Here is a 19,321-nt window from a genome sequence, read left to right as displayed (position 1 = left end):
GTCTGTTCCCCTCACCTGTGGGTCCGTCCCCCTCCCCCCTGTGTCTGTTCCCCTCACCTGTGGGTCCATCCCCCTCCCCCCTGTGTCTGTTCCCCTCACCTGTGGGTCCATCCCCCTCCCCCCTGTGTCTGTTCCCCTCACCTGTGGGTCCGTCCCTCTCCCCCTCTGTGTCTGTTCCCCTCACCTGTGGGTCCGTCCCCCTCCCCTCTGCAGGTGTGTCCAGTGCCTCGAGGTGACTGCACCGCCGTGAATGCACTGAATGTCTGTTGGGCACTCCTGACACCCACAATGGCTAAGCACCCCAGATCTTGAGGTCAGAGGTCAGCATCAGTACTTACAGAAACAAAACTCATTTTAACCTTCAACAAAATAGGGCACTGATACACTTACGAAGCCTGGAATAAAAAATCTATTTCACCTAAGTGCCCATCAGCAGATGAATGGATTAGAAAACTGTGGTACATCTACACAATGAAATACTACGCTGCTATAAAAAAGAAGGAAATCTTACCATTTGCAACAGCATGGATGGAACTGGAGAGCATTGTGCTAAGTGAAATAAGCCAGGAAGTGAAAGAAAAATACCACATGATCTCACTCATTTATGGATAATAAAGACCATTATAAACTGATGAATAAAAATAGATACAGAGGCAGAGCAGCATTGAACAGACTGTCAAACTACAGCGGGAAGGCGGGGAAGGGTTCCAGGCGGCGGGGGACTGGGGGTAAGAGATCAACCGAAGGACTTATATGCATGCATATAAGCATAACCAATGGACACAAGACACTGGGGGGTAAGGAAGGCCAGAGGATTGTCAAGAGGGGGGAAAAGGGAGACATATTGTAATACTCTTTGTAATACTTTAAGCAATAAAACAAAATTTAAAAAAAATAAAAAAATTAAAATTAAAAAAATCTATTTCATAAAATGTCTTTTTCTGACACGTTAATTCCTCGCTTATATCCAGTCATTTCTACTGTTCGGATGCCCGTTGCATTACTTCCTGCCTCAGTCTAACTGTCTCTTACTGAATTCTCTGACTGTTTATCACGGAGAATTGTCCTTCTAGAAATGTGTCCTGTGGGATTAAGGACCTGGGACTTTAGCTCTCCATGTTGACGCCCTTCTTGCTGTTCCAGTGGTGACTGCACAGACCTGTGAACAGACGCTGATTGACGGCCAATGTTCTCGTTGAACAGGTTCAGAACATGTCCCAGTCCATCGAAGTCTTAAACCTGAGGACTCAGAGAGATTTCCAGTATGTTCTAAAAATGGAAACCCAGATGAAGGGGCTGAAGGCCAAGTTCCGGCAGATTGAAGACGACCGGAAGACGCTCATGACCAAGCACTTCCAGGTGGGTCCACGCCCGCGAGCTGGTCCAGCCGCGTGCGACGCCGAGCGGGCCGGGCAGCCAGCGTGGCTTGGCTGGAAGTCACTGAGCGGCCCCTCTGGGCAAGGTTCAGGGCTCGCTGGGGACGCCCGGCAGCTCCCCACCGGCCCTGGCCATCAGCTGTGGGTGCACAGGAGACTGGCTATCACAAAGCGAGCCCTGCGAGAGCTCAGGGAGTGTCTGCATAGACTTACAGGCACTCCAATGTCGATGACAAGGGGGAAGCTGAAGGAAAAGTAATAATTCAACGTAGCAAAATTTTTTTCCCCTGGTGAAGTTTTTATGCCCTCATATGAGAAATATCAGGAATATAAACTATTAAATGAGGCAGTACTACCATTATTAACAGCCATAGAAAGAGGGTTGCTTTATGATTTCACCCCAAAACCAGTCTTTAGACCAGGGGTGGGCAAACTTTTGGGCTCGAGGGCCACAATGGGTTCTTAAACTGGACCGGAGGGCCGGAACAAAAGCATGGATGGAGTGTTTGTGTGAACTAATATAAATTCAAAGTAAACATCATTCCGTAAAAGGGTACGGTCTTTTTTTTTTAGTTTTATTCATTTCAAGCGGGCCGGATCCGGCCTGCGGGCCGTAGTTTGCCCACGGCGGCTCTAGACGTTCAGTTGTTTATGGGCAATTATTTAGAAACACTGGGAACGGAGAAGACGTGCATGTGGACTTTCATTAACTATGAATGACAGGGTAAGCGATGAAAATAAACTGACTGGGATGATGCCGTCTGCACCTCTATTGAAAAGGAACAGCCCGCGTTGCAAAGACACGGCACGTCGTTTCGGAAACACGCTGTGGTTTTGTAAAGGTCACAGCCCCGTTTCCCGGCGGCCTGTCAGGAAGCGGGAGTTGTGCTGGTGGTGAGGGGGCAGGTCTGAGCGCAAGCTCTGGCCGAGCCTCAGAAGCGCTCTCCACGCGTCAGGGTGAGGGCCGGATGCGGCCCAGGGACGCGCAGCGGGCCCTCCGCTTCGCATGGGTTACCAGGAGCCCGGGCAGAGGGCAGAGGAAACAGAATTGCACTGAACCACATTCAAAATTCCACCTAAAAGAACAGGAGGGCAAGAAGGCTGAGGGCGTTGGCCGGAGAGCAGGCTAAAGCGATGAAGCGTGAGGTTTCAGTTGAAGAAAGATGCAAGCAAGGCCTGGGGGGTTAAGGAATTAGAACAAATGAGAGCAAAGCCTAGAAGATACCAGGAATTGAAAGATTGTTGGGAATAAGAGGAGTGAACTGGGAGAATAGAGAAGGGGTGGGAGGATGGCAAACAGAGACAGATCCAGGCTGGAGAGCAAATGAATTCATTTTAACCAACATTTATTGAGCAGGTCCTGTGAGCAAGACAGGGCTGGCCCTCTGGGGGTGGGGGTGCAGTACGCAATCTCTGTTCTGTGAAAGACAGCTGACCAACAGGCAGGTGAGATGGACAGCAATTAGAGGCATAAACATTGCTCGGGTGCACAGAGAGAAGAACTTTGCTTAATTTTGTTTAGAGAAGAGTTAGAGGAAATATTCGAGAACGCCATTCTGGACTAGTGGCTCCCAATGTCACCCCAATAAATTCAATTAAAAAGGAAAATAAAATAAAAGTTTAAACCACTAAGTAGGTTTTCTCCTCCTGGCCCTGGAAGGTGGCAGTTGTTCTGGGTATCACACTTGAGACTGTCAGTGTCCCGTGAGGAGCTCAGGGTGGGGCGAGAGGCAAGCACAGCTCTGCCGTCCGCGCAACACAGTGGGAAGCGCAACTCTAGGCGGAAGCAGTGAGCACAGATCTGCACTCTTCTGCTCCAACCTTTCAAACCTCTGACGGGCATACTGGCTGCTCCCTGACAAATGCAGGGAGTTTCCAAATTGACTGCCAGTAATCACATTACGAATGTTTTTGAAAAGATCCAGAAATAGAACACTTACTATTATTACTATTATTATTTTAGTTCGGGGGGAAAAACCTGCCACCAAACTTGGGACACTGCACTGTTCGCTTTTCAGTGTTCCCACCGTGGAACGGAAAACCCTTCATTGCACTAGTTGCTGCATATAATCGGCAGCAAGTGGTACCGACAGAGCCAACTCTTCGCGTTAAGGTCCTCCTGGGGCAGCGGTGCTCCCCCTGAGGCCGCAAGATGTGCGGCCCAATGCGCCTCTTCCCAATGAGCCTTGGAAAGGAGCGCGCTCTGCGGCTCCGCCTTTTGGCTGTAATGTGCGTGCATCTTTCTCATCAGGACGGCTCTGTCCTCCCCACTCCGCAGGGACACAGGCCAATTCGAAGAATCCCGAGCTGGCAGGGCAGGTAGAAGTTGTCCCCCAAGGACCGTAAGCCCATAAAGCAGGGCAGCAACGGGAGCACCTGCTATTTGAACGCGTTTATGCTAATGGCATCGCCTCCCAGTCATTTTAAGATGCGAATTTTGAATCCGTTGTCATAACCGCCCCTGAGGGTCCGGGGACAGAGCGCGGCGCTGGTGGGTGGGAGCCTGGGGCGCCAGGCGCTCAGGGCCCGCGCTGTCCCCGCAGGAGCTGAAGGAGAAGATGGACGAGCTCCTGCCGCTGATCCCCGTGCTGGAGCAGTACAAGACGGACGCGCGGCTCATCACCCAGTTCAAGGAGGAGATCCGGAACCTGTCGGCCGTGCTCACTGGGATCCAGGAGGAGCTGGGCGCCTACGACTATGAGGAGCTGCACCTCAGGGTGCTCAGCCTGGAGACCCGGCTCCGCGACTGCATGAAGAAGCTCAGTGAGTAGAGCCCGGGCCGTCCGCGCGGTGTGTCTCAGTCGGTTCCGTGGAAACCGCGTTCCTACGTTGTGGGGGTGGTCAGACGTGCCTCGTGTCGGGGAAACCAGGGCTGGCCTTCCAAGTGCAAGGTAAGTGTTCCTCAACGGCTCACGCGCCCCTGGGAACGGAGTGGCCTGGGACTAACAGTTGCCTAATTCTCCGATCGCCTGTAACATTTGAAATAAACAGCCTGGCAATAGAGCCGATTCCACTGGCTAATGGAAATGTGTTTTAGTCCAGGCAGATGGTGCGCGATGAGTGATCACTGCTGGGCCAGGGCGCAGGGGAGGCACTTCAGGGAGCCGAGAAAGTCAGAGACTGCAGGAGAGGGAGTGGCCCTGGGCCAAAATGTGAAGCCGCAGTCCTTAAAGCAAACCCAACAGCTGCCCTTCCTGCAGAGCTGCCCACGGCTGCTCTGACCCGCTGAAGGAATCAAAGGAGGCACCTTCCCAAATCGGCAGCTACACACCATGAGTGAGGGCCACGCAAGCGCGCGGGGCCTGGACTGCAGTCCCTGACTCAGCCCGGACCGAGGGTGCAAGCCCTCCCGCTGCACCCAGGAGCTAGTGACCCAGCCGGAGCCTCCGGGGACTAGAGTAACCTAATGCAGCATGAGCACATGGTAGGGAACTGACCGAAGAGGCTGCAGCCCCTTTAGGAACAGCTTGTTAGTAGTTGACATGATGGGGCAAGGCGGGGTGGCAGGGGGCGGGGGGTAGAGGGAGGCAGCTCAACCACAGAAAAGTGCTCTCTCAAGGTCAAGAACACTTTCTGGAGGAGGAAATACGCTGGGAAGAGGAGTAAAGAAGTTGAGAAAAATAATTTCTGGCCAAGAAAATCTCAAAGGATACATGTAACACTTGATTGGTAGCGTTCAAGTGTTTTAAAATAAAATCTGAATGAGTGACAAGAACATGTTACCAGGGGTGGGCAAACTTTTTGACTCAAGGGCCACAATGGGTTCTTAAACTGGACCGGAGGGCTGGAACAAAAGCACGGATGGAGTGTTTGTGTGAACTAATATAAATTCAAAGTAAACATCTTATCTAATAAAAAGGGAATATGCTAATTGACCCTCACACTGTTGCAAAGATGGTGGTGCCCACAGCCAATAAGGAGGGAATATGCTAATTGACTGCCATGCCCTCAAAGATGGTGGCACCCACAGCCACAAGATGGCTGGCAGGGAAGGGCAGTTGGGGGTGACTGGGCCAGCAGGGGAGGGCAGTTGGGGGCGACCGGTCTGGCAGGGGAGCAGTTAGGCATCGATCAGGCTGGCAAGGGAGTGGTTAGGGGGTGATCAGGCTGGCAGGCAGAAGCGGTTAGGGGCAATCAAGCAGGCAGGCAGGCAGGCAGAAGCGGTTAGGGGCAATCAAGCAGGTAGCAGTCCTCGTATTGTGAGAGGGATGTCCAACTGCTGGTTTAGGCCCCATAGGGATTGGGCCTAAACCGGCAGTCAAACATCCCCTGAAGGGTCCCAGATTGGAGAGGGTGCAGGCTGGGCTGAGGGGGCCCCCCCACCCCCAGTGCATGAATTTTGTGCACTGGGCCTCTAGTCATTACATAAAAGGGTACGGTCTTTTTTTTTTTTAGTTTTATTCATTTCAAACTAGCCGGATCCAGCCCGTGGGCCGTAGTTTGCCCATGGCTGTGTTAGACTCATCAGTTCACTCTGCCACTCGTGCATCTCGCCATCCACCCGAGCCTGGGCTGTGTGTGCTGAGCCAGGCGTGTGCTGAGCCCAGGCGTGTACTGGCCTCCTTGCTCTTCTCTCCCGGACTGTTCACTACACACCGACTCAACCAAAGCAAGGTCAGGCCCCAGGAGGTCGTACCTGGTGAATACCGTAAGCCCTCCCTGAAGTGGGCCTGTGGAATTCTTGTGGGAATAAATGGGAAAACTCCTGGGATTGGCTTCATTTTAGAAATGAACTTCACCTCTAACATATGCAGGCTGGGCAAAAGTAGGTGGACAGTGGTGAGTATGCAAATTTTAAGATAATTAAAAAACAAATGAGCCTCCTCACCTGCAGGGTCTCAGAGACTCTACTAGAGAATTAAAGTTTGGGCAAAAAATAGAAATTAAAAAAAATGCTTCCACAGCAATGCACCCTTGTGGCCTGAATGGGGGCCAGACGTGCCCTCCGGAACGCTTGATTTGCTACTCCGAGAGCCGAATAGAGCAGTCCCCTGTGCTTAATTACATAGGACCGTATTCCCAGACATGCAAACTGTAATTATATGCCTGTGAGGATTTAACTGAAAAAGCACAGTGAAAGCCTTAGCCACCCCCTGAGATCACCAACAGACATTTAATGTCGCTGATAACCAGGCTTCCAGCCCTCTCCCCGCCTGCAGTCACTTCTCCCTCAGGGCAATGGTTCGGTGCCATCTAGTGAAGTTCAAGGCGCATCCTTCCCTTAACACAGCCTGTGGAGTATCGGCAGCGTTCAAAACTCGAGATCCCAATAACGGCACTTGGCTTGTTGTCTCTGCCATGTTTGTGCCAAATTCCTTTCAAAGGGGAAAACAAAATGTCTAGGTGGTAATAGTCAAGTTTGCACATTCAACCAATACTGAATGAGCCCCGGTGTGTGCGGGCACTCGGCCAGGTATTGGGGAGACGAGGCTGAGCGGCAGACAGCCCCCCAGCCCCCGTCAGGGAGCTGCCATTCTGTGGGGACACAAGCACATAGCAGAGAAGTGCAGCCATGTTGACAGCCTGCTGCGCGACGGGCACCATGCCAGCCTCTTCCATGTGGTCGTTCCAATCACCGCGAGAACTCTGGGTGAGGCCTTATTATGCAATTGATTGCAAACAGATTGTTCAGCTTAAAGTCATTTGCAATTTATTGGAAAACAGACGGGTTTGGACACATGTTATTCTTGGTCCTGCTTGCCACACACACACTGCAAACTCATTCTCGTGCCCGTTCCATTATGGCAACCATTATGATCACCCTTATCACCACCTTCCCCCGGCGCTACAGTTGGTGAGTTAGACATGAAAATAAAAGGTTAAATAATAGAAACAGATTTTACCATCAAATGGATGGTAGAGGTAAACTCATTACAAACAAGTAGCTTCAAAGGATGCACGTTAAAGATCAAATCATATCTCCTCGCCACACGTTCTCCAATGGCCATAAGTAAAAAGAAATGAGATTCTGGAGAAATACTAACTATTCCATGTAATTTACTCATATGGACATGGCCTTGGGATTCCAAGTCAGAAGCCATTAGTCCGGGCCATCGCAAGGTACAATGATATACTAAAGAAAGACACAAGAGAGAAGACAGAAGTCTCCATGCTTTGTTGATCCAAACAACTGCTCTTGCTGCTGAATCCCAAATGACACCTTGTCCTGAGCTGCCGTTGGATCAGCATGGGCTGTAGCTGATATCACAAAGTCCAATGTCTAGAAAGCATCAGAGAAAGACAATGGCGACGATCTTCAACTACCTACTCAGTATATTTTCTGAATAGATAAAACCATACACACACAATATATTGTAAAATGCTAATATTTTCACATGTCTCACTGCCAGTGAGAGCAGAGCGGGAGAGAAATCAATGAAGCAGAACCCTTCACTTCACTCTTTGCCATCCATTTCTGCCCAACATTTGTCTTCCCGGCGCTTGGGAAAATCACCCTTTCCGTCTGGCTCCCTTCGTCCATGTGGAGAGTGAGAGTGAAGTGAGAAAGATAATTATGTCTTGGAACAAGAGCCAGTGAGGGGGAGCCAAGACACAGAAATGACTTCTGTTTATTTTACTTCATGTTTACAATCTCTACATTTCATCAGCAGCTGACAAGACTAGTGTTTACTTCACACAGAGACCCACAAAATTATAACTACAAAAACAGCCAGTTTTTATAAATTCCTGAAACTTGAATTTCATTTGACGAGATGAATTTTACCTTAGGAGTCCAGTAACTATTTGTAAGGAGGAACTTCTCTCAACAACAATGAGAGACTATTCTGTTTTTTTGCTTCCTGAGAATAAGAGATGATGGTGATGACCATGATCTTATCCTGATGGTGTGTGTGTGTGTGTTTTACTACCACCACAAATGCCACCTTCTCCCCATCAGCATATTAAAAGTTTGTTGATCCCCCATCCAGTCAACGTTTTCTCGGTGAGATTAACAAAATGTCAAACTCTAGGCTGCCCATCTTACAGATGAGGAAACCATCCCAGAGAAGAATGGCACAATCCAATATTATCGGATGATTGACTGTGGTGCCTTAGATTAGAAACCACCCCTCCTAACACCCACGTGAGCATTCTAACCTGGATGGAGGTACTACACACAGAATATTTCCAGGGAAACTGTGGAAGAATAGAGACAAAAAAAGACCATATAAAAGGACAGAGGCGTGGTTACTCATGGCTACTAAAATAGATTAAATTACCATCTACTCGTGAGTTCATTTATTTAATTATTCTCTCTTTTACATCATCAGTTTCTCCCTATTAGATTATTCCTAAAGGCAAACAGTATTTTCTTAAACAATGAGATCAGAACAATGGTTAAATTTTTGCAAAATTGTAATGATTTCCTAGATTATAGAGAGCTAGCTTATAGAGATTATAGAAAACTAAACGTGGAACATGGAAGATTAGTTGAACGTGCTTGGTTCTTTCTAGGTTTGACAATTGATGGGTATGTCTGTAGATGAGTAGGATAAACGTGGCTTAAAATACAATAAACCTCAAGTGACCTAAGGATTCAGGCTTGGTCTGAAATAACTTCTTCACTTAACATTCTGTGCCAGTTGAGTCAAAATGGAAAAGAGCCGAAACCGGTTTGGCTCAGTGGATAGAGCGTCGGCCTGCGGACTGAAGGGTCCCAGGTTCGATTCCGGTCAAGGGCATGTACCTGGGTTGCAGGCACATCCCCAGTGGGAGATGTGCAGGAGGCAGCTGATCAATGTTTCTCTCTCATCGATGTTTCTAAGTCTCTATCTCTCTCCCTTCCTCGCTGTAAAAAAATCAATAAAATATATTTTTTTTTAAAAAAAAAAAAAAGGAAAAGAAAGGAAGGAATGGAAAGGATGGGCATAAGCAGTAGTGGTTTAAGAAGTTACACCATAAGGACATACAGAAGGCCGAGAGACATATGAAAACATGCTCAAAGTCACTAATCATCCGAGAGATGCAAATCAAAACAACAATGAGATACTATCTCACACCTGTCAGAATGGCTATCATCAACAAATCAACAAACGACAAGTGCTGGCGAGGATGCGGAGAAAGAGGAACACTCGTGCACTGCTGGTGGGAATGCAGACTGGTGCAGCCACTGTGGAAGACAGTATGGAGTTTCCTCAAAAAGTTAAAAATGGAACTCCCATTTGACCCTGTGATCCCACTTCTAGGACTATATCCCAAGAAACCAGAAACACCAATCAGAAAGGATATATGCACCCATATGTTCATAGCAGCACAATTCACCATAGCTAAGATCTGGAAACAGACTAAGTGCCCATCAGCAGATGAGTGGATTATAAAACAGTGGTACATCTACACAATGGAATACTATGCTGCTGTAAAAAAGAAGGAACTCTTACCATTTACAACAGCATGGATGGAACTGGAGAGCATTATGCTAAGCAAAATAAGCCAGTCAGAGAAAGATAAATATCACATGATCTCATTCATATGTGGGATATAATGATCAACATAAACTGATGAACAAAAATAGATCCAGAGACAAAGGGCAGGGGAGCGGGGGGAGGGGTTAGAGATCAATCAAAGGACTTATATGTATGCATATTAGTATAACCAATGGACACAGACACTGGGGCGGTGGGGGCCTGCCCTCAGGGGTGGGAGTGGCTGGAGGGGGGGTCAATTTGGGAAAAGGGAGACATATGTAATACTTTAAACAATAAAAAAAAAGTTACACTATATAAACCTATTTTTATATAAACCATAAATGAACCCACAAGGAGATGGTAATTTAATCTATTTAGTAACCATGCCTCTATCTGTATAAACTTATTTTGTCAATCTCAACACTTAGCATAGTCCTGATACAGCAGAGCCTCTCAGCAAATGATGGTTCAGTGAATACATGGTTTTATTTAAATAGTAACTACTGGTTTCACTGCTGACCTATTTCAGAGGAAAGGCCCATCGCTACTAGAAGGAAGCAGAGCCATTCTCAGTTTAGGCAGCAGAAGGGCGACTCCACTGGTATAATTCCTGCCTCCATTCCTGGCCTGAACAGCCGGAGGCTCGGCAGCACCCCTCTGCCATATGGTCACCCGCTGGATTCTACCCAAATACCACAGAAGCTGAGGCACCCACGCCACCCACGTGCTGCCGCTTTTTGGAATTGTTGATTACGTGAGATTCGTGGCACAGATAACTGCCCAGGAGAATTCTGAGGCAGATTTTTAACTAACCCGTCCAACTCAACTGCTGTGGATGTTACGTCTACATAAGCGGGATCCAGAAGATCCTTTAAACCCAGAAAACGAAGCAACACCTGAAATATGCACACGTTGAAGGGAAAATGAGCTTTATGTCTTCTTGCTAGTTTTTCATTTGATCATTTTGAATGGCCCGAGACTGATGTTATAAATATCCAAACAGCCCGTGGCAGGAAAAAGGTTCCCCACCCCTGATTTAGAGTACAGAGAAAGCAACTCTTCACTGTTCAAACCTCACTGTACAACACCCGACATGAGTGATCATTCATTCAGAATGTGTGCTACCAACCCCATGATTCAGTGGCCCTTGCTTTGCTCTTGTGAGTATGTGTGTGGGAATCACTGCCCGTGGCCACCTAACGTGTTTATGTTTCTCTAATTTCAGCGTGTGGCAAGTTGATGAAAATCACAGGCCCAATTACAGTCAAGACGTCTGGAACCCGATTCGGTGCCTGGATGACTGACCCTCTAGCATCCGAGAAAAACAACAGAGTATGTGTCCTCCACAATGGCTTTTGCTTAGAATTATGTTTTATTTATACCTTTTTTGTCTACTGGGCTGTTCATTTTCTTTAGGGATAGAGTTTCACCTTGAAAACGGTTACATCGCTGCAAATATTGTCAATTTGATCATATTAACACAGCTACAGAGATATATGGCAAATTTATTTTAGTAAAATGTTCTATCCTATCATTCTCCAATAGAGTGAATCTAGTTTTTGTTTCAGTCTTGTTTTGCACTTCACAGGGCAAAAATCACAAGAGTACAAAATTCTCTTTATATTTCTACTAAAACTTGCTCCATAATATGAACACACACACACACACACACACACACACACACACAGAGTAAGGGAAATACTTGAACTTACCAATTCACAAAACAAACTGAAATATTCCTGGAGTCTAGAGTTAACTTTAAGGGAAATAGCACTGAAACTTTGGGGGTGGGGAGGTATTTTCATAAATCAGCAACACATATATTATGTAAGTCAATATACCGCCAACTTACCATCGCTCTGGGCATGTGCTATTGCAAAACTTACTATACATTAAGATTCACAGGGTCACATCCAAATGAGATTTGTAGCTAGATTAGTGACATGGTTGTGTTAAGAGGTAGGTGTACCTAGAAGCAGGTTCAATGAACAAGGGTTAGTTAACTAGAAGGTTCCGTGGCATCCATAAAGGAGAAATATGTTCAATGGTGTAAAGTTAGACCACACATTTTTTCAGAGCGAGTTGCAGAATAAATAAAGTTGCTGAAGGCGGTATTTTTGCCGTTATTGATCGCATGGATCGATCAGGTGACTAAACAAAGTGATGTGATTTGTACTGACACATGTCTGGCTCACTCCATCATGGGCACTGAATGGTCTAAACAAGAAAGGACAAGAAGCAAATCAACTTCAAGGCAGCAAATTTAGCTGTTTCCTTTCTGCATAGTCCATGCCACTTTCTTTGCAAACGCCCGCCGTACCATCGGCCCTAAGATAAGGTGGTCTCTGGCGCCTGGGCATCCTGAGACGGATGTGTGCTCTCATTGCCTTTATTTTGGAATTCTCAGGGAAGTCCAGAATTTAAGTGCTCCATTTATTTATTCTTTCCCCCATCTTCCCAGGTCTGGTACATGGACAGTTACACTAACAACAAAATAGTCCGGGAGTACAAATCCATGGCCGACTTTGTCAGCGGGGCTGAATCAAGGACCTACAACCTCCCTTTCAAGTGGGCGGGCACCAACCATGTGGTCTACAACGGCTCGCTCTACTTCAACAAGTACCAGAGCAACATCGTCATCAAGTACAGCTTCGACCTGGGCAGGGTGCTGGCCCAGCGCAGCCTGGAGTACGCCGGCTTCCAGAACGTCTACCCCTACACCTGGGGCGGCTTCTCCGACATCGACCTGATGGCCGACGAAATCGGGCTGTGGGCCGTGTACGCCACCAACCAGAACGCGGGCAACATTGTCATCAGCCAGCTGAACCCCGACACCCTGGAGGTGGCCAAGAGCTGGAACACGGGCTACCCCAAGCGGAGCGCCGGGGAGTCCTTCATGATCTGCGGGACCCTGTATGTCACCAACTCCCACCTGACCGGGGCCAAGGTGTACTATTCCTACTCCACCAAGACCTCCAGCTACGAGTACACGGACATCCCCTTCCACAACCAGTACTTCCACATCTCCATGCTGGACTACAACGCCAGGGACCGGGCGCTCTATGCCTGGAACAACGGCCACCAGGTCCTGTTCAATGTCACCCTCTTCCACATCATCAAGACCGAGGACGACACATAAGCGAGTGTAACCTGTTTCCACCGAGCTACACCGTGTCATTTGTGATCCATTCCCTAGGACTCCTTTGGTGTTGCTTTTCTTCCTTAGAGCGTCCACACCCTTTCCCCAAAGCATTTCTACCATCACGTGGGTGTTCCGGAAAATTCAGCGGGGCCCGCCTCAGTGAACCCATTGGACACACATCGGAACTCCTGCATTCACAAGGCCTATCATGTCCTTGTCATGAGAAGCACTACAGAGAGCTTACGTGGCTAAAGTCATACTTTTGCAAAAGATTAATGGTCTGCCTTATACTAGTGTCAGAGACTAATGGTAGCTTCAATGCATGAATCTCTCTCTCTCTCTCTCTCTCTCTCTCTCTCTCTCTCTCTCTCTCTCTCTCTCTTTCTCAACTCTGCCACTTCTTACTATATGTCTCCAGCTCCACATCAGAAAACATTCTGGTAGGAATCAGAAGAAAAAAGGAAGAAAAAGGAAAAAAAGCACTTTTCCCTCATTCATTTCTAAAACAGACGTCAGGATTTCATTTACACGGGGACGAACACGCCGTCTCGCTGTTCCCCGGTCCTCTGGCGCGGTGCTGTACAGCCATTTTTAAATCTCTTGCTAACATTTGATTGGCAACCTGTATTTCTACCATTGTGACCACCATTGTGCAATTGTATCTCTTCACTTCTGTGACAGTAAGTGATGTTTTTTTTATAAATGACACTGAAGTTCAATCTCAGTGATCCTCCTGGGTCCATGTCCAAGTGTGGTCCCAAGGAAGTATCTTCCCGGCTTCCCCTCCCCATGGTAGTGTAAGCTAAACAGGAAAGCAGACCAGGCCCCTTCCATCCAGTCTTTATTTGACCCCTGACACACAATGGACCACGGACGCGCAAGGCCACACAGACTAGGCACGGGCGAGGCAGTCCGCTCACCCTGCTGAACACAACCCTTAGTCACACAAATTAAACTCGAGTTGACTATATTCCTTCATGATACGACCAAACAAATTTTGTTCTTCGTAATGAAATAGCTCAGTGTTTTAACTTATATTTCACACACAACTTGCAATAACGTAATTCCTTGTGCCAGCACTAGAAAAGCACATGAAGCACATATAAAAAGTCATTAAAAGATTTCTGTAATATCATCTAGATTCCCATGATAAACTCGGGAGCGGTTATGGGCAAGATGTGTGCCAAAGAGAATGATGGGAAGACTTGGGAGTTGTCTGTGCCATTTAAATGTGCAAACGACCAATCTGGAAGGCAACCCCTGGCCACCCAGATTCTTTGTGTGCAGAAACAATGCAACCAAAAAAGACAGCTTTCATCAGATTTGGTGTCACTAACTCCCAAAACATAGTCTCAATATATATATCGAACACATCGTTGAGTTTTGATGGACTTTCCATATCTCAAAAATCCTTACCTGACGCCATTTTACAGAAACTAGTATGTGTTGGTTTTAAAATTTAAAAAGTGTAGAGTATAGTAAATAAGATGTAACTTACATGGTTGTAAATGCTTAGTTTTGCACATACATCCTACTGTAACTTCCTTCGTAAAGTAAGGATATAACCTTTCAGACGAAGCATTGTGTAAAGAAATGCTAGTGCTTAAGAAATTCATTTCCATTGTCACAGGTAAACCATCACCCTCAAATAGCTCACTGTCAGACACGCAGGATAAAATAACCCAATCTTGAAAGTGTCCAAGTTTAGCGAAGCTTTCTCTCTCCCTCCCTCCCTCTCTTCCTCCTCCTCTCTTTCCCTCCTTTCCTCCCTCCCTCTGTCTGCCTGCCTCCTGTGGTCCTTTGGTGATATTGTCCTTCTCTTTGAAAACATTTATCTAATTTCTCCTCTGCTTTTGGGTGTTAGAAAGTTTAGGGGAATCTGCTTGTTGTCGTACACTCGCTACAAAAATAATCAGCCAATACTTTGAATATCAAGAGTTTGTCTGAAAAAAAAAAGAAAATCAACTGCGGAGATGAATGAACTTTGAAGCTGAGGGCCTTTACTGAACAGCCGGGTTGTCATTACTTGTGTTTGTTTTTAAAGAGATGGATATGGCGTCACGTACATGCCCACCTGGACTGCGCAGCCTTTTGGGAGACACGCAGCTTGTGAAGCCCTTCGCCTGCCGCGTGCAGCCCAGCCACCTTCTCCCACCCCCGTGCACGCACTGCCCGGGGACGCGCAGGCGCCAGGACTGCGCTGGGACCGGGAACGTGAGCGTGAAAATGGATCTGCATTAAACACTCACAGTTCAGAAGCATTTTTCTTCATAAGTTATCAGTTTTGTGCCTGAAATAAATAAGAACTTACTCTCATCACTGTTTTATTTTTAAATCTCAAATAAAATAAATTTTATGAGGGAAATGATGAGCATTTATAAATTGCTCACATAAACCAATCAGTAAAAAAAGTCTTTTTTTTCCCCATCGCCATTTATCCCTTCTCTGCCCTCTTCCACCCACTCCCCTTCCCACCCTGCAATCACCACACCATTGTTCATGTCCATGAGTTCTCTCTCTCATTTTTGCTTAGTTCCTCCACCATCACCTCAACCCAGCCCCCACCAAGCTGTCTGCCTGCGCTCTCTGAGTGACTGTCCTCAGATATCCTGGCACAGGGTCCGACACGGAATCATCCCACAGCAAAGGCCAATAACCAAAGAAGCGTCAGAGTGAGTCGTAGAGTAACCACCTTCCCTGTCTAAACACACTACACATTTTGTTCCACTCTGAGGTCATGAGAAATTAACTTTCCCAGTGTATTTTATTGGGAATAGATGTCCATCAGCTCCTATGGCAGTGATGGTGAACCTTTTGAGCTCGGCGTGTCAGCATTTTGAAAAACCCTAACTTAACTCTGGGGCCGTGTCACATATAGAAATTTTTTGATCTTTGCAACCATAGTAAAACAAAGACTTATATTTTTGATATTATTTTATATATTTAAATGCCATTTAACAAAGAAAAATCAACCAAAAAAATGAGTTCGCGTGTCACCTCTGACACGCGTGTCATAGGTTCGCCATCACTGTCCTAAAGTAAGACTAACACATGGACCAGGACTGCCAAGCAGATAAAAACGAACTTCCTTTGCTCTCTTGGATCAGCTGTTCCCTCAGTGATGCAGTCAACTTCATTCCAGAACAAAGTAGCTGAAAGGGGCTACCGTCCTTATTTGCATTATTTCTCTCCGTGACACCATTTTTTAAAGAAAAAAAATCTACATTTTTGCCCACCCAACTCTTGGGTCCTTATTTTGCCTTCTTACCCCTGTAAGTAAAGACTGCGTGTAGCTATGGACTCTGGTAGATCACACTGGGTTCCATCCAAGGGGCCTCTCACCTGTCATCCCCCTCCCTGGTCCTGGGCTTGCAAGGGGTGAGCCCATAAGCAATGTGATGCTCGTCAATCTTTTTTCCTGAGAAAATGCTTCTTGTCACGCCTTCTAACTAACACCAGTGAGGACCCTGGCAACTCTTCCGCAAGGCAGTGCATTGTTTCTAAAATTAGGCTTAATTACCCGTCTTCGAGCACATTTCTCGGTTTCTGTAGATGAGAGTGTTAGCTGGATGGGTAGTTACCCAACGGTTCCCTCTAGAGCTGGAGGTCATTCTAGGGACCCCTCAGAGTCGCCAGAGGGACAGAGGAACTTAACAGAGGTGGGGCAAGGGCGTCCAACTGTCCCTCACCACCTCCCACAAGAGCAACCTCACTTCTGTCTACTTTCTAGAATGTTTCTCTTACATGCTTTCATTGTCAGAAAGCATTTCTGTCGTTTCAAGTATAAAAACTACTCATGTAGGTGGTCCCCAGGGTCTGGCTCTAACTTCTCCGAACCTGTGATTCTGAAAGTCAATAAAGGATGTGCGTGCATGGGGGCTCAGATGCTTGCATCACTCCGAATGAAGGAGAAGACACCACAGGGGAAGGAGAGAGGAAAATCAGCTACTAATTGGCTTGAGCTAAGACGAACAGTTCATATCGTTCTATCACTCGACTGAACCCTGCTCCCTCACTAGGGATATTCTGCTCGCAGAACTCAGATCAAAATCCATGGTTTCTTCCTCCTCACACTCCTCTGGCAGGAGCTAACTAATGATGCTAAAACCCCCTCCAATGAACCCCACATTTGGACCAGCGTTTCACTGCATCAGCTCCCACTGAGTGCTACTCTGGGGGAACCACACAATTTCTAGTGGTTCTGAGAAACAGCGGGAACTAACGAATCCCCAAAGGAAAGTGGAGTATGTATCATAGTACAAACAGGCCTGCACTACGCTGAAATTCCTCCTCATGCATGCCGTAACCTCCCCAGGGCTTTCTCCAGGCTGATTTCAAAGCATCTTTTGTCCCCAGAAAACCTAGCATTTCAGTTCCATCTAAACAAGGGAGGCCAATTCAGATCAGCATGTGGCATGATGGGAGGAAAGAAAGCAGGCGATGCGAGAAGGTGAGGTAAAGCTTTCAGTCAGAAGGCCGGGAGCTCAGGGTGCACAGAGGTTCATCCTGAGCTGGGACAACCCGTTCCTTCATTGGACAAATATTTGCAGTGTGACTAGGGAACGCCAGGCGGGCCTGTGAAATCCACCAGGCTGGCTGCTGTGGACAGAAAGTAACTCCGGCCACTCGGGGGCTGCTGGGAATCCTGAGTCCGCAGCACTCCACAAGCTGTGCTGGGCGTTTGGTAAGAGCGGGGAGCAGGCACTGACCCCTCCTTAAACACTTCTTGATGGGACTCGGCTGCAAGAGTCAATGTCATGCCCTTGAACCTGCTTACTCATGCCCAACAGCAAGTAAGCTCCATCCCCAGGGACCACGCTGCCTTTCTCATGTGTGTGTCGGCGCTGCCTGCATGAGTGCCTGCCTGACATAGAGCAGCTTCCCCATAAATACTAGTAACTGCTGAACAAACGAACCAACGAACGAATGAAGCAACCAATTGTTAGAAACTCAGCCATGACCTCAGTCAGAACTCCCGAGTGAATAGCTCAGCCTCTGATGTTACTTAGTCGTTCATTTCCTCATTGGCTTTTAAAGTGCTTTAGCTATTTTTGCATTTGTATTCATAATAGGACTAAGTGGTTGTTTGTTTAAACACAGTGATTAATTTAAGAGAAACTTCAAGACTTAAGTCTGTAATAACACAAGCTAAAAACTTGTGATTTTTTTTACCCGTCGAGAGGTAACCGTTGAAGCGTGCTTATTCTAAGACTTCCTATAACTACTCTTACTACTGCTAATCATAACAGCCATGTAGACTAGCAGCAGGAGGGAAGATGAATTAATATGTCTCTTTGCCCTTCTGTGCTCAGCTTTCCTTTTACGAAGATAACAGACACGTATTTGGGGGATCTGGGTAAAATTGGTCTTCCTTTAAGCACATCTGTGGAGCCATCACCCATGATGAAGTACTGAGAGAGAATCTGCTTTCTAATAGCAACTGAAATATCTTCATTACTTTCTTTCCTTGTCAGAGCTTCACTGCTCACGTTTTAGTGGAGGCTGTTTAGCCCTTCTGTTCTCCTCGCTCCCAGGCAACTGGAAATTCCCCGTTTTTCCCTGAGAGGGACAGAGAGTCACAGCATCGAGCTAGCATTTCCCTAAAGGCCAGCACCATCTGCTGCCTCCTAAGTGACCTGCCATCGGAGGCTGCTCGGAACACCCCACTTCAGCGGGAAAAGGGGGGGACTGCGAGGGCGATACCACGGTTAAGGGGGCAGAACACCTCTGAGTGGAGAAGGTACCAGCTCGCAGGGCTCTGTGTGACATCATCATCGATTCTCATTCAATCTCGTGTCCTGGGTCCTGTGCCCGTGTCCCCATTGCGTGTGAGTTTTGTCCTGGACCTCCTCTCCCGTGACCTCATCCTGAGCAACCTGCTCACGTGGTCATATGGTGTGTGCACGCGAAATGCTTCTCCAGTGGAAACTTTCCCTCTTCAGGGAGTTCGTATCCTCCTGATTACACAGCACTGCTTTCCCCAACCGCCCCTTCCCCCCCTCACCCCCCGCCCCCAGAAAAGCAAAAAGTAATCAATCCTCCAGAAGAGAAGCATGAGAACTGAATCAACCCTACAGATGAGGCTACGGAGACACCACATTTCTGAATCAGATTCCATTGCTTATCTCCAGGTATTAGAATTTTCACATATTGAATGATTCCTGAAATAATTAAAATTTTGCCACAGATCAGATTTCTCTTGTTGCTAAATAACGCATTAGACTATAAGCCAATTTATTATAAAGAGGTTTGGCCGACTGTCCCAGGTATCGCATGCCACCAGGAAGGCAATTAGTCAATTTTCCAATTAAAATAAATGTGTTTCAGTCATCACATTGCACACAGGAGAAGGAAAAATGACTTCAATCGGTGCACTTTGCATTTCTACAGTAACTTCC

The 19,321-nt window shown here is 47.1% G+C and overlaps 1 protein-coding gene across 2 annotated transcripts in view; it reads left to right on the top strand.

The window, feature by feature from the left end:
- Positions 1-15,326, top strand: part of OLFM3 (olfactomedin 3) — a gene marked incomplete at its 5' end in the record, with an annotated part of 95,332 nt that extends 80,006 nt beyond the window's left edge. Inside the window, 4 exons of one of the 2 annotated variants that reach the window (XM_081113167.1) lie at positions 1,204-1,359; positions 3,920-4,139; positions 11,007-11,113; positions 12,243-15,326. In XM_081113167.1, the coding sequence (XP_080969293.1) occupies positions 1,204-1,359; positions 3,920-4,139; positions 11,007-11,113; positions 12,243-12,920 (1,161 nt within the window). In that variant the 3' untranslated portion in view covers positions 12,921-15,326. The remainder of the gene's footprint in view (positions 1-1,203; positions 1,360-3,919; positions 4,140-11,006; positions 11,114-12,242) is intronic. The other variant, XM_081113166.1, reaches the window with a different exon arrangement.
- Between the last annotated feature and the right edge of the window lie 3,995 nt (positions 15,327-19,321).

The sequence above is a fragment of the Myotis nattereri genome (genome assembly GCF_964212035.1).
Source record: "Myotis nattereri genome assembly, chromosome: 18".
In the NCBI taxonomy this organism is placed as follows: Eukaryota; Metazoa; Chordata; class Mammalia; order Chiroptera; family Vespertilionidae; genus Myotis; species Myotis nattereri.
The sequence above is the reverse complement of the archived record's forward strand: the minus strand, read 5'-3'. Positions and strand labels throughout refer to the sequence as shown.